A 13,994-nucleotide genomic window follows, 5' to 3' on the forward strand; every position below is an offset into this window, starting at 1 on the left:
CTTGCGCCCAGCCGGCTCCTGACCTGGAATGTTCCCCGGGCCTGGCCCTGAACCATGAGTCACCTCTCCTGTGCCCTGTGCGATGGGGACCGGGACAGCGGATCGCTGCCCTGCCCTCCCCGGGAAGGTGACGCGGGATCCTCACCCTCGGGTCACTGACCTCTGGGTCCCTGTCCGTGGTGGGACGTTGAGCAGCGTCCCTCCTCACCACCCGTCAGAAGCCAGTAGGGACCCCCACGAGTGACAACCAAAATGCCTCCACACTGACCAATGTCCCCTGGGGGACGGGGCCACCCGGGCGAGGACGGACGGGGCAGGCGCAGGGTCCCCGACGGCAGTCAGGACGGGCTGAGTGGACCAAGCCCGCGCGCACACTGACCAAAGCTGCCAGACGCAGGCACGCCGACTGCTTGTATTCTCCAAAACCAGGCTTCCAGAAACGTCAAAACGTGGCGCTCGCACGCTGTCCACGACACAGCGTGAGGAACAAGCAGCGGCCCCCAGGGGGGACAGGCCAAGGGTGACCCGTACGAGCTGGGCAGAGTGCCCCGTGGCCCCAGAGGCCGGAGAGAGCGGCGAGGGTCCGCTGGGGCCCAGCGGGGAGATGATGACTCAGGGTCCGGAGCCTGGAGGGCATGGCCTCAACCGCCCGGGAGCCCGGGGCCCAGGCAGAGCCCACAAGCGCGACGGGGGAGGGCCCCGGGCGGCCGCGTCACGGGGCCGGAGCGGGAGGCCGGCCTAGCCGCTTCCCCAAGAAGGAAACCCCTTCTGATAGGAAAGCTGGAAGCACACTCGGTCTGCCTGCGGCTGCCCCGTCCTGCCGGGCTGAGACCCCCGCCCCGACCATCTCCAGGGGCCTCTCAGGGTCGGGCAGGACGGCGGAGAGGCCCCGAGGTGCACCCGTCCTGGTGTCACATCACAGTCACTGGGGACAGGCCTGCGACCACCTGACGCACCCCACCTGCTGCACTCAAGGGCCCCTCGGGCTTCTTGCTCGTGGTGCCACGAGTCACCTTCTGTCATTCTTTGAGGAACCACACTTGTCTTCTAATGCTTTCATGCTAAAGTCCGTGTGGCTCCCTCATAACACCTATTTAAAAGCCACGTGAAGGCTCTTTGGTACAGAAACAGACAAAAACACATGCACAGTTTCCTGGGACACTGTTGGCTCAGGCTCCGTGCTGAGCCGGCCTCATTAAGTTTGCTGCGAGTCTGGGTCTGGGGAGCACAGGCCTCACGTGCCCGTCGGTGCTGATGTCCCCAGGGGCAACAGACCCGTTTCCTGGGGGCATGCCCACCGGGGTTACCTGGCAGCCACCTTTGCAGAACCTTCTGGAAACAGTGAAGTGCTAGATGCAATCCAGGAATCAACGTGGAAACCGCCTGGGCAGGGTCAGGGCGTCGGGCTGCCGCCTCCGTGGACTTGGCCACCGCCCCACTCCAGTCACCCAGGGGGCCTGGCGGGCTCCGAGGAACCCGGCCCGTGAGGTGAAGTCTCCGTCATGACTGTGCAGGTCCCCAGGGGAGGCCCGCGAGGGGCCCTGGGTGACGGTGCGGGGCCGGCAGGGGCTGTCCAGCAAGATTCGAGGGAATTGCTGCTGCGTTTGAAGAAAGGCTGCCATGCGGCCGGAAGGCCGCCCACCGTCCACTCACGGCCCCGGTTTGAAGGACTGTGACTGTCACCTGTCCGTGCCGGTGTCTGCTGGAGACGTGTGTCCCAGCCCTGCCTGCCTGTCCCCTGCAGCGGAGCCTGAGCCCCGGGCCACCATGCCCAGCTGCACCGCCCAGCACAGACCTTCTCCCAAAATTCCACTGTGTTTTTTCGTTGTTGTTGTTTTTTTTTTCATTGTGTTTTTGAGGAGGGAAACCTAGCTTTTGACCAAAACAAATGAGGTCGGGTTTTCCTCCCAGGGAGCATTCTGGAGGGACATGAATTCCAGGGGTTTTTCCGGTGCCAACTGCTCAGTGCTTCAGGACACGTGTGCACAGACGCCGGGTCCTCGGGGCGGAGACTGACCGGCAGAGTCAGCGCGTGGCCCCTGCACCTGGAGCGAACACGGCCTGGCACAGGTCATCCCGGAAGAGAGCGGCCTCAGAAGCCCGTCCGGTCCAGGCTGCTGAGAAGCGCTGCAGGTTCTCGGGGGCTGGCGGCGGGAAGGAGCCGTCACAGCCCTTTTCTTGTTCTGTGTTTGGCAGCGAAGGTGGGGAGCCCACCTACTTGGGGGCACGTGTATCCCCGAGGAGTTGCCCACCTATTGAAAGGGCCGCTGGGATCAGGGCAGTGCCCGCCACGTGCTCCCTGGGGTCAGCGTGGTCCTTCCAGGGGGCGCCCGCGTGTCCCCACAAGGCCAGGTGGCCCAGTGTGCGTGCAGCCCCAATACGGGCACAGATGGTGTCCCTTGCCCAGCCTGCCAGGGTCAATTCTCAAGCTGCCGTCCTACGTCCCCACTGGTGGCACGTCCTGGGGGAGCTCTCGTCACACGTGCTCTTGGAAGGAAAGAGGGGAGAGGGCCGTGCGCGGAGTCAGCTCATTCTCACTCCGGAAGCAGACACTCATCCTCTCAGGAACCAGGACGGTGAAAACAGGGTTGAAAACGCCTGCAGACGGGCGCCCCGTCGGACTCTCAGGTCAGCAGGCCCGGATTCTTTGGCAAGCTGCGTCCCACATCATCTGAAAGTGGCCTCGGGAGGGAATCTGCTGCGGCACCAGGCAGCCGCGTGCCCCGGAATCACCTGGGTGAACAGGTGGGCGGGCACTGCCGTGTGGGTCGTGCTCACCTCGGGCCCACCCTCCCCTGACGACCCTTCTCACAGGTGGAGAAACGGGGCTCAGAGCTATGGTCGTTGGCCTCAGGCACGGAGCCCGCCGGCCTGACCACAAAGACCCTGGCAGCCCGAGGCACCTGCCAGTGGGAAACTGAAACCGAAGGCCCTGCGTGTGGCTACTTTCCCAAACTGGGGCGGGTATCACTCTGGCCTTTGCTCTGGGACTGAGAGGTGCCTGCACAAAGGGTCTGGACTCGCTGGAGAGTCCCCGCCCCCGAGGGGTGGGGCTGAGACGGAGGGAGAACAGGTGGACGAGCCGGGCAGCTGGGGAGGGGCGGCGGGCTGTGGTCCCAGGCTCTCTGCTAACATGTATGTGTAGCTGTACGTTTGGAAAATCCCATGGCACAGTGTCAGCAAGAGAACGGGCTTACACGCCAAGGAAGGCCAGGGGGACAGGCCTTCGCTTGGGGTTTCACTGTCTCTGAAACTGGAAACGCCTATTTCCTGGTCATCGAGTAGCACCCGTGCGGAAAGGCGGGCACAGAGAGAGTGGAGTGCCCAGCTCGCCCGAGCCCGTGGACCTGCAGTTCCTCCACGGGTCTCCTTCCCTCCTGGCAAACTGACCCGTAAGCTCCAGCTCCGGCCTCGCAGCCTGGGCGCCTGTTGGGACAAATCAGAAACACTCAGGACGGGCCGTGAGGGGGCCTCTCTGAAGACCCCAGGGGCCCCGCACGCAGCAGCGCCCCACTCCACGGCTCCTCCAGCTTCCTGCTCGGGTGAGGGGCTCCTCAGGCCGCCCTGATTTCCAGGACGAGATGTCGTAAGAGGTCAGGGTGGGAAGCACTTCAAGATGCTCAAGGGCCTTCAGCGGCCTGGCTGGGTTGGCAGTGGGGCCGTGGGCAGTATTTCTGGGCAGATGGCATTGGCAACCAAGTGGAAGCTCCAGGCGGCATGTAGAAACCCTTCCCATCAGGCAGAGCTCCCACTGTGCACGGGCTCTGCAGTCCAGCCGCACCCCCTTTCCCCCCCCTCCCAGGAGTCCAGGAGGAGCCCGACCTAGTTAATAAGACCTTTGGGGATGCCCGCTGACCTCCACCACCAGGCCGACCTGGGGAGACTGTGCTGGCCCCCCCGACGGGTTCCCCCAAGGCCCCAGCCCTCAGGCCCTCTTGTGACACCTGGGTGGTCCCAAGGTCCACATTCTAGGCTCTTCTGCTCCCCACTGTGAGTTCTGCTTCTTCGTTTTACACGGTCAAAACCCAGACTTTCTGGGTCTGTCTTCTAGCTCGGCCAGAACTGAACAGACGGCCTTGAGGGACTGAAGGCAACTCGGCTTCCACAGACACACCACGTCCACATTAGGAGTCCGCCGTCCCCCCCAGACCCAGAGACCGGACTTCCCTTCTGGGGCGCAGCTGTGTCAGGATCTCGGAGGCGGAGATCACACCCAGGAGCGCTGGGGTTGCTATCCTCACGCGCGTGAGCACTATTAAACCGCGCTTCCGTGAGAGCAACACCACGCAGAGCTTGTAAACATCCTGGCAAACGCCAACCCTCACCCCAACAAGATAAATGTGCAGTGTCTGCAGCACGGGCTTCTCCGATACCTGCGTAGCTTCTGGAGGGACATCTGCTCCTGCACAGCCAGCCCGTGGCCACGGCCATGGCCACGGCCACGACCAGCACGGCAAGGACGCTGAGAACAGGCGGGTTCACCGCATCTTGGGTGTCATCCATTGGGTCCTCTGTGATGCTGTCCTTGGTTCCCGTGAACGTTTCTGCAGGAAAGGAAAGTAACCCAGGACTTGTAGGGTCAGGAGGAAAAGGGGGTTTCTTCATCCTGAAGGAGAGAGCGCTAAGGGAAGTATTGATCCACCAAACTTTCCCACAGGTATTCTGTGATTTTTAAGCTATAAAGCTGACGGAGAGAAGGGTTTCCTCTTTCAGGTGAGCCTTCATCTCTTCCTGGGATGTCACTCCCCCTCACCCTGTGTGATCTGTAATCCCAGCCCTTCCTAAAGGTCCACACCTGGGAATGGGCATGGTGGGAAGTACAGTCTTCCTGGCTTTTTAAACTAAACTTAATTTAATTCTTTCTAGCTTAATTGCTGGCTTTAAAAAAATGATGGTGAAATTCACATAACATAAAATTAACCATTTTGAAAAGAACAGTTCAGTGGCATTTAGTACATTCACAAGGTCATGCAGCCAAAACCATTATCTAACTCCAGAACTTTCCACCACCACAAAAGGAAACCCCCTACCCATCAGCAGTCACGTCCCATCCTCTCTCCCAGCTCCTGGCAAACTCTAATCTAATTTCCGTCTGTTTGGATTTAGCTATACGGGACATTTCGTACAAATGGAATCATATGCTATGTGGCCTTTTGTGCCTGGCTTCTCTCACTGAGCATCAACTGCAAGGTTCATCCACGTTGCAGCGTGGTCAGTGCCTCAGTCCTCTCCGTGGCTGAGGGACGCTCCCCTGTGTGGATGGACACATCCCTTCGTCCATCCGTGGACACTTGGGTTGATCCCACCTTTTGGCTATTGTGAATAAGCTGCTGTGAACATTCACGTACAAGTATTTGTTTGATTCTCGTTTCCAGGGCTCTGGGGTGCATACCTAGGGGTGGAATTGCTGGGTCACATGCTCATTTTTAAGGAACCAGCAGACTGTTCTTCACGGCGGCTGCACCATTTCCCATCCCGCTGGCAGTGCACGAGAGGGCCAATCCTCCTGTGCCAGTGTCCAACCACTGTGCCCCTTGAGAGTGGTTCTCATGGGCAGACAAGCAATAACCTCCCTGGGCAGCTTGTTACAAGTGTCCCGTGTTTGCCAAAACCCGGAGAAGCCATGAGCCAGACGGTGGCTAGGCCTCCCACGCACCTTAGAACCATCTGGAAGCTTTTCAACATGTCCTGTTGCCTGCACAGCCCAGAGGTGCTGATTCAGAGGGTCTGGGCACAGGGTGGGGTGATGGGGGTTGACAGGCTTCCCAGTTGTCCCCCAGAGCAGCTGGGCCGAGACTACGGCCCCAGGAGGCCCTCCCGTTCCCCTTCCCCTGAGCCCGGCTGACCGGCTGGGACGCAGAGGCCAGCGGAGGCCTCTGGTGCAGCCAGAAAACCGTGACCGCTGAGTCCCAGGGCTGCGCCTGCATTCCAGGAAGGCGAGTGCCCGGGCACGGGGGCTCCTAGCAGCTGGGCGGCTTCTCGGCAGCAGGCAGGCCCCCGACACCCCCATCCTCCAGCTCTCCTGCCCCTCCTTCCCTGGCGTCTCAACACTGGTGACAGGGACACACAGGCTGAGAGAGCCTGTGGCTTCTACGAAGGAGTCACCCGCCTGCGCCCTTCCACAGGGGGCCTGGGACGGCAGCCAGGCCCAGCCGGACCCCCTGGTGGAGGAGGGTTCTGGCGTCCCAGGGGGCACACGTCCAAAGAGCTGGGGCAGTGGCTGTGCAGGAGGGGCTTCAATCCTGACGATGCCGCCGCCTCAGCCTGCAGCTTCTGAAATGTTACATGACCTTTCGGAGCCTCAGTCCCTCATCTGTGAAATGGGTCACCAAAACTGACCTCCCCCCCCCCGCCACGTGCGTGAGGATTAAGCGCCCCGAGCACCTGGCGGGCCCCTGCCCTCCATCGCACGGTGATGCCTGTCACCTCCTCTTCCTGTCACCACCTCTGAAGCCGCTGCCGAGTCACCTCAGAGGGGCTTTGTCTCCCACCTGAGAAGATCCCCCAAGTCACCCCTGGCCCCCAGCCTTGGGTTGGGGTCAGTGTGCAGACCCCGGGACCTTACCTGTCTGGCCGCTGGTCAGGTTCTGGTGAAGAAGCACATTCTCGATGCAGCAGCCCACGTCGACGGTGGGGCTCCGCCCGATGCGCAGGACGCTGACCACGTTGTACAGGCCCCGCGCGTTTAGGGACACGGTGCTGTTCTGCAGGGTGTCGTCCAGCAGGCTGTTGTCCGTCTTGTTGATCCAGTACACGTTGGGCCGTGGGTAGCCATTCGTGGACGTGCACGTGAAGATGAACTCCTCGTCCTGGGATGGGCCGCTGACCACTGGCATGCTGTAGTTTGCTGCAGGGGAGGGAAATGGGCTGAGGGGTGCCAGGTTCCGAAGGTCAGAGAGGCGGGGGGACACAGTGCCAAGGGCCAGGGTAGCGGGGAGGCAGCCGTCGTGCCCCGGACCCCGGAGCAGGGCCGGGACCAAGGCTGTGGTCCGGGCAGCAGCACAGGCCCTGCTCTACCAGAGTCACGCCCCCCAACCCACCAATAGGGGCGCTATGAGCCGGGCGGGCAACGACCAGCACCCACGTCCCACCCCAAGGGGGTTGGCCTCCTTTGAGTCTAGTGACACAGTCAGCTGGCAATTCACCCGTCTCTCCACTGAACGGTGCCCCGAGCAACTTGGTGGAGGGGCTTTAATTTTCTTCCTAAACTCTGATCTCATTTAGTGCCTTATACCACTCCGTCCTAATTTCATTAAAACATCTAGTTTGGGTTGAATTGGAGAGTTTCAAGGCAAGGACAGCAAGCTTAGGAGCTCTTGTGAGAAAGCAGGCACCTTCCAGGCTACTGGAAAACTTTCTTAGGAGCTGAACGATATTTCCACCACCTAAGCTGCGCACATGGTTTAAACAGAGGCCCGCTAGAGGGACCTGGATTTCCTTTAAGGGAAGACACGGGTGAATGAGCCACAGAAAACAGGTCTTACTGACACTTCTTCCGGGACATAAGGCTGGGATGGAATCAGCTTGGCAGCTCCTCCGTCTTACCTGCCACGTTTAGCGTGACCGTGACTTCCAAAATCTTTTCTAATTCTAAGGATTTCCGAAACACCAGGCAGTTGAACTTCTGCTCGTCCTGGGGGGTGACATTGTGCAGGTGCAGAGAGAAGTTGCCCTGCTTCATGCCGTCCAGGGACAGCCGGGCCCGGCCCTTGTAGTGGTTGTCACCGTGGCCGGCAGAGCTGTTTCCTGAGAGGTAGTAAGTCACCACGGAGTTGGTGTTCCGTTTGCCCGGCACGCTGATTTGCCAGTAAACATAAAGGTCATTTAAATCGAAGCTGTTTCCTTTAGGGTAAATGCAGCTGAGCCAGACATCACTGCCCACCATCGCTCTGACTTCTTCTTCTTGAATCTCTGCAAGCATCCAAAAAGAACAGAATTCATCTTCCGCACTTGACTCGTAACTTTGAAGTCACCCTATTGAGTGGCGGGGGGGAGCTTCTGGGTTGCAAGACTCAAACCCCAATTCTGACTCATTTCAGTAGGAAAGGAATGTATTAATAATAAGATGCACATAGGAAAGCAACAATAGTTTAAAAATTGGGACACTGGCGGTAAGCTGCTCTGATGTATCGCCAGGGCTGGTTTCCTGTCTCATGTCGGGGGCCAGCCAGGACTGCTCTGTTTTTGCTACTTCTTGGGAGTTTACAATGAATTCAAAATAAAAAGTTTTTTAAAAAAAATTCAGACATTTGGAAAGAAAACATCAGCTTCTCAACAACATCATCATAGTAGTGTTTGCAACTCCATCAGAGAAGGCCTGGCAAGGTTTTGTGGTCTGTTACAACCACTCAAATGCCAGCAGGGAAAGTGGCCGTGTGCCCTGACCCGTCGCCCTGTGGGCTGGAAGGCCAGGCAAGGCCTCAGTCTCTGCTGTGGTGCCATAGCCCCGTTCTGTGTGCTCTTCTGGAAGCTGGTGGCTTTGGGGAGCAAAGCGGTCACGAGAAACAGGAAGCCCAGCTCCCAGCTCCTCTGGAAAGCGGAGGTTCTGAAACACTTGGGGGGAACTGCACTCTGCCTGCCCCAAACACAACACAAAACGAGAACCACGGGGTCTGGCCGAGCGCTCCCCTTGGTGGCTCTCGATGCCACACATTATCCTGGGCTTGGGGGCCCCGCTTTCTCACAAGGGCCCCTGGAAAAGCAAGCAGGGCTGTGGGGAGGACCCCACTGACACCTGCACCCTGCGGGCCTCACTGCTCAGCACTGAAGGGCTTGGAAGTCTCCAGCAAGAGCACCGTCTGCACTTACCAGCTCGCAGGCCACAGAGCAGCAGCAGGAGAAGTCCAGGACTGGGAAAAAACAACCAGAAAGGCAGGTGAGCCCCGCTTCTCCCAAACGCGGTCAGGAGCCGACTACAGCCACCATCCCAGCGGGAATACACCCACAGCCAGCCCATCAGCCCAGGTTCCCGGGCAACCAGGAATTCAGGGAGAGGAGACAGCACCACCCCTCCCCTGCCCAGCAGGCAAGCCCCAAGGGGCTGGCAGCCCCTGCAAGGGACCAGCTCCCAAGCTAATAAAACGCCCCTCAAAGCAATTATGAGAGTGTGATAAAGGATATCGAGAGGAATCACCAGCCCCCTGGTGGCCTGGCTTTGCACGGATGGAGTCTAAGAAATTGTATAAAATCGGAAAAAAACCCACGTTCGGGGTATTTGAAGTTTGAGAGACAGAGAAGATGTAAGATGCCCCCCCGCCACCCCGCCAGGGTCGGATGAGCTCCAGGACAACCTTCTGAAGGAACGTGCTCAATCTGAAACCAGATCTGGCGGCTCCAGCGGAGCTGGTGGACAGCTCAGGCCTGGGGGCCAGCAGATCCCTCTCATGACTCCCAGGCTCCTGGCACCTTCAGTCTGGGAGCCTCTGCGCCGTGCACGCCTCAGCGGTGGCCCCTGCCTCACCTGCCACCACTCTGCCCCTGCCCCAGCCCGCTCCTCGTTGGGTCAGATAGGAGAAAGCACAGACGGGGCCCCCTGCTCAGGGGTGTGGGTGGCAGATGGCTGTGACATTGCAGTATTTTTATTTCCCGTTCTTGAGGGAATAGTCTTTACCTGCATTTCCAACTGGGGAGACTGGGGGGTGGGGCCCTGGGGTGGGTGGGCTTCTGGGCTGTGCGTGTGGGACACCTGGGGATGGGGTGCCTCACCAGCTCCTCAAGGGAAGCACAGGCTGCCGACGCTAAGACTGCCCTGAAGGGGGCATTTTGGCAAAAAGCTGTCGCCTCCCCCTCAGCTGGCGAGAGACCAGGAGTGACGAGCTGGCCGGCACCTTCCCCAGTTTGCCTTTGCTGATGCAGGAGGGGGAAAACCCAGGCGTGCGGGGGGCATGTCACCAGTCGGTGGGCACCAGACGGCATAAGAGCGACCTCGGCGCAGCAGAGTCACACCCTTCTTTCCTCTGGGCCACCGCCGGGGGCGGGGAGGGGAGGGGCGGGAAGTGAGAGTGGGTCGCTACGTCTTCTCTCCCAGCTTTCCTCTTTCCCTCCCTCGGCAGGGACCCCGCCCCGAGCACACCCGCGCACTGCCACCTTCCCGCGCCGCCGGGCGGACAACGCCGGCAGGTAACCGCGCCTCCCGCGGCCCCGCGCGGTGCCGCCCCCGCTCCCGGAGCCCGAGGCCTCCGCTGCGCCGCCGGGCTCGGTTCCCCGCGCCCAGAGGGCGCGTCCGCGCACACGCTCACCTCCTCGGCCGCATGGTGGGGGCGGAGACCCCGGGCCACGGGGGAACTCGGACGGCGGGAGCTCTCGGAGCGCTAGAGACCTCGGGCAGAGGGAGACCTCGGGCCGCGGAAGCCGTCGGGCCGCGGCACAGCTCCGAGCACGAGCACGAGCGACCTCGGGCCGCGGGAGCCCTCGGAGCCCTCGGAGCGGCCAGCACTCGCTGCGCTCCCGCCGCGCCTCGGAGGCTCTGGGCGCTGAGCTGGTCGCCGGCTCAGCGCCCTCCCGATCCTGGCCCCGCCCCTGGTCCCACCCCCGGCCCGGTCCCTCCCACGGCCTTGGCCACGGGCCCCGCGCGAGGGAACGGAAGCTTGGACGCTGACTCCCGAAAGCTCAGCCCTTCCCAGGAGGGGGCGTAAGTCGGGGCCCCGCGGGTTGCAGGGTGGGGCTCCAGGTCCGCCGGGCCTTGAGCCTGGGCGCAGTAGGTGCCCCGGCAAGTTGGCGGCAGGGAAGGTCCGGTGGAGGAGGGCGGCCGAGGGCGCTGCGGGAGGGCTTGCCCAGCTGGAGGGGCCGTGGGAGGCTCAGTGCTGCCCCGGAGTCGCGCAGAACGTCCCCGGCTCCGCCTGCGCTCGCCCCCCGCCCCTGCGGCCTGAGAGCCAGCGGGGCGCGGCGCGCTGGGAGTCAGGACCTCCAGCGCTGGGTGAAGTCAGAGCTCCACGACTGTTCAGGGACGAACGAATGAGTGGCAGGAAGGAGGGAAGGCAGGCGGGCGGGCTCCACCTTCCAGTTTAGCCCTAGTCTCCCCGCACCCAGCCGTGCTGCCGCGTCCTTTGTCAGTCCTGGGCCACCTGCCGCAGCATATTTGCCTATTAAAGGCTCTGAAAAGCCCCCCGCGTGGAAACCAGTTCGTCTTTGCTCCTCCAAGCGTGTGGGACTTGTCACTCTTTTTTTTTTTTTTTTTTTTAATTCTCGTCTGGGAAAGGCGGCGCGGAGCCCCGGAGCTAGCTAGGGGCAAACGCCCTGTTTCCTTCCTTGCCCACCCCTCCCCGTCTACACGGCCTCCTCTCTGCAGGCCCAGCTGAGGCAGTGCTCCCCCGCCCTCCTCCCGCACCGGCCAGGTGCCTGCCGGCGAGGTGAGTGGGTGGAGCCGTGAGGCAAGAGGCCGCCCCCGAAGGGCCTGGGCTCCCAGGCTCCCCACCTCAGGTCTGGAGGCTCCCGTCGGGTGGAGCAGGTGCCGAGGGTGTGTCCTGCGGCCCAGGCTGGTGGGGGTGCTGAGGCCAGCCTTTGGGGAGCAGGAGAGGCAGGGTGTAAAGTGAGGGCAGAGCCCAGGGGGGCTCCCCTGGCCCCAGCCACCTGCATGCTGTCATTCTTTCAACAAAGATTTAGCGCCCACCTACCACACGCGGCCTATGTGAGTCCTAAAGAGAAAAGCTTAAGATAAGAGAATCTCTGCCTGGTGGAAATGAACATTTCTGTGGCGACAAGAGCAAACAAGACAAGGAAGCAGAAGAGCTGGGCTGGGAGACACGGAAGCTGCTGCGGAGGAGTGGGGGGGGCTGCAGGTGGCGGTGGGGGGGCCTGCGCAGGGACTTCGCCCCTCCCAGGTCAGGCTGCAGGTTGGGGTGGGGGACTTAGAGAGGCCAAGCAGGATCTATCCTCCCTTTGGTGGGGGGGAGGAGAAGGGACAGGGGTCCCGGCCAGGACTCCCGTTCAAGTGTCCAGTGAGGGCACAGACAGCCTGAACTTGGGTGGGGGGCATCAGGAAGGGGTTGAAAGATGGGGGCCAGGAGGAAAAGTAAGATCTGGCCAGGAGAACCGGGCGTGGGTATAAATCAGATCAGAGATGGGGTCTCAGGACGCTGCCCATCCCCAGAGCAGGAAAACCAATGCCGCGTCTAGAACAAACGCAGCAGGGACACTTGGTGGTGGGCTGGTCACCGTATCAGGCCCAGCAGGGCTGGAGGGGGCGTGATATCGGTGGCCTTAGATCCCCTCCCCCGGGGTTGGCAGCAGCTGGCAGAGGAGGACCACGTTTGGGGAGGGCCAACCCAGCATCACCCGCAGGTGGGGAGGAAGGGACAAGGGACCGGCTGGGTCCGACACCTCCCGCCTTCCTGGGTCCAGTCCCGCTCCCACCAAGATCCCCACCCTACCCGCAGTGCTGGGGAGCAGGAGGGGTGGACCCCACACGCAACCTCGGGTCCTGGGGGATGGAGAGTCCCCCTCGGTTAAAGCCTCCCTCACAGTGTCGGCTCACGTGGAGCGGGGCAGGAAAGGTGCCTAGTTGGCGTCCTGGGCTGCAGCCCTACCGTGCAGCGGGGGCACGGCCCCAGGGCAGCGGGGGAGGGAGCGTGGGGGGCTTCAGGGGGCGAACACCGCGGAGCGGCCGGCTGCTGTGGGGAAGGGGTCAGGCGTGGCTTCCTGGGCAGCCCTCCTCCCCGGACCCCGGAGGGCCAAGTGCTGCTGCCAGGCCCACCCAAGAGTGGGCACCCTGGGCCCAAGGAACGCGCTGTTTGTTGAGCAGGCAGGCAAGCGGTAGGGAGTGCAGCTGGGCTGGAAGGGGATATCCGAGCAGGACCGGGGCGGCGGCGGGGAGGGACACCCCGGGAGTGGGCAGAAGATCAGCCCCGGGAACCTCAGACTGGTAACCCCTCTGTGCCTGTGTTTCCCCGTTTGCGAAGTGGTGATAGTTATAATGTCTTCCTCATAAAGCAGCTAAGTTGATACGTGGTGACTGTGAGTGAATACACATAAAGCATTCACACCAATACTGGCACGTGGCTTATAAACAGAGGATTTCAAGATGAATGAACACACAGAACAGCCCTCAGGAGGCTTCCTGCGGGTGAGGTTAGGTTTTCCTCTCTTGCGCTTCACCCGTGACTGTTTCTCAGGCAGCGGGGCGGGGGTGTGTGTTGTGAGGGGGCCGGAGAGAGAAGCCCACCCGGAAGGCTATCTAGGCTAACCTGGGAACCAAGCTGGAGTTGCTTCTGTGCTGAAGATTCAAGGCTCTGTGTGCAGACGCAGAAGCAAGACCCCATTACCTCAAACTCGGGGCTTAAAACAACAGAAATGCACCCTCTCAAGTTCTGGAGGCGGGATGCCTGAACCAGCGCTTCTCGGGGGGCTGGAGGCGAGGGTCCTTCCTGACTCTTCCGCCCCGGGTGCCCCAGGCGCCCGCTGTCTTGCAGCTGCGTCTCTGCCCCCATGGCAATGGCCTTCTCTATATGGGGTCAGGTGTCCTCGGCCACCCCTGGCGAGGGCCTTCGGTATCACACATAATCCAGCAGTCTCTCCATTTCCATCTCATCACAGCAACCAAGTCCTTTTTTGCCCTGTAAGGTGACATTCACAGGTTCTGGGATTTAGGACAGGAACATCTTTCTGGGGTCATTATTCAGATGACCACAGGGGGTCACAAGGGGCCTCTGTAGGTGGGATTAAATACTTAGAGGCAGAATCTCAAGGTATTTGAGAGAGAGCAGAAGATATAAAGCTGCTTTGAGAGGCTCTGGGCCCCGCCTGGGAGCATGCTGACATAGAGCTGACACTGGCAGATCGGGCCTCTTGGCGCTGGCTGCCTTGGGTGGAAGCAGCTGTCCCCAGCCCTGTCCCGTCCGCCGCCGACACGAGTGCCCGTCTCTGTGGTCAGTTTGGTCCCAGAGCTTGGCCTCCCTGGAGGGTCTCATCTGTGTTCAGATGCTCTTGTCCCCACTGGCCCTCCGTGTTTTCTGGGGCTGCCATGACCTTGGTTTCATTACAGACCTTTAGCCCCTGGA

The 13,994-nt window shown here is 61.2% G+C and overlaps 1 protein-coding gene across 3 annotated transcripts; it reads right to left on the reverse strand.

The window, feature by feature from the left end:
• Positions 1 to 398: 398 nt before the first annotated feature.
• ICOSLG (inducible T cell costimulator ligand) lies at positions 399 to 10,519 on the reverse strand. 3 transcript variants are annotated; one of them, XM_059921692.1, is made up of 7 exons: positions 10,239 to 10,354; positions 8,809 to 8,849; positions 7,546 to 7,911; positions 6,566 to 6,847; positions 4,374 to 4,544; positions 3,391 to 3,426; positions 399 to 2,733 (listed from the first exon to the last, which is right to left on the reverse strand). In XM_059921692.1, exons 1-7 carry the CDS (start codon positions 10,250 to 10,252, stop codon positions 2,630 to 2,632), a joined length of 1,014 nt encoding a protein of 337 aa, XP_059777675.1. In that variant the 5' UTR covers positions 10,253 to 10,354; the 3' UTR covers positions 399 to 2,629. The 3 variants fall into 3 exon arrangements, with proteins under 3 accessions (XP_059777675.1, XP_059777674.1, XP_059777676.1); XM_059921691.1 differs by having other exon boundaries at positions 2,640 to 3,426; XM_059921693.1 differs by lacking the exon at positions 8,809 to 8,849 and having other exon boundaries at positions 2,640 to 3,426; positions 10,239 to 10,519.
• Positions 10,520 to 13,994: the final 3,475 nt, after the last annotated feature.

This window comes from Balaenoptera ricei, chromosome 4 (genome assembly GCF_028023285.1).
Source record: "Balaenoptera ricei isolate mBalRic1 chromosome 4, mBalRic1.hap2, whole genome shotgun sequence".
NCBI classification, from domain to species: domain Eukaryota; kingdom Metazoa; phylum Chordata; class Mammalia; order Artiodactyla; family Balaenopteridae; genus Balaenoptera; species Balaenoptera ricei.

Coding starts and splice junctions, on each gene's coding strand:
- ICOSLG (XM_059921691.1), bottom strand. Junction 4,545..6,565: donor CCTGACCAGCGGCCAGACAG/GTAAGGTCCCGG, acceptor CCTTTCCTGCAG/AAACGTTCACGGGAACCAAG. Junction 3,427..4,373: donor TCCCTCCAGAAGCTACGCAG/GTATCGGAGAAG, acceptor TTGTCCCAACAG/GCGCCCAGGCTGCGAGGCCG.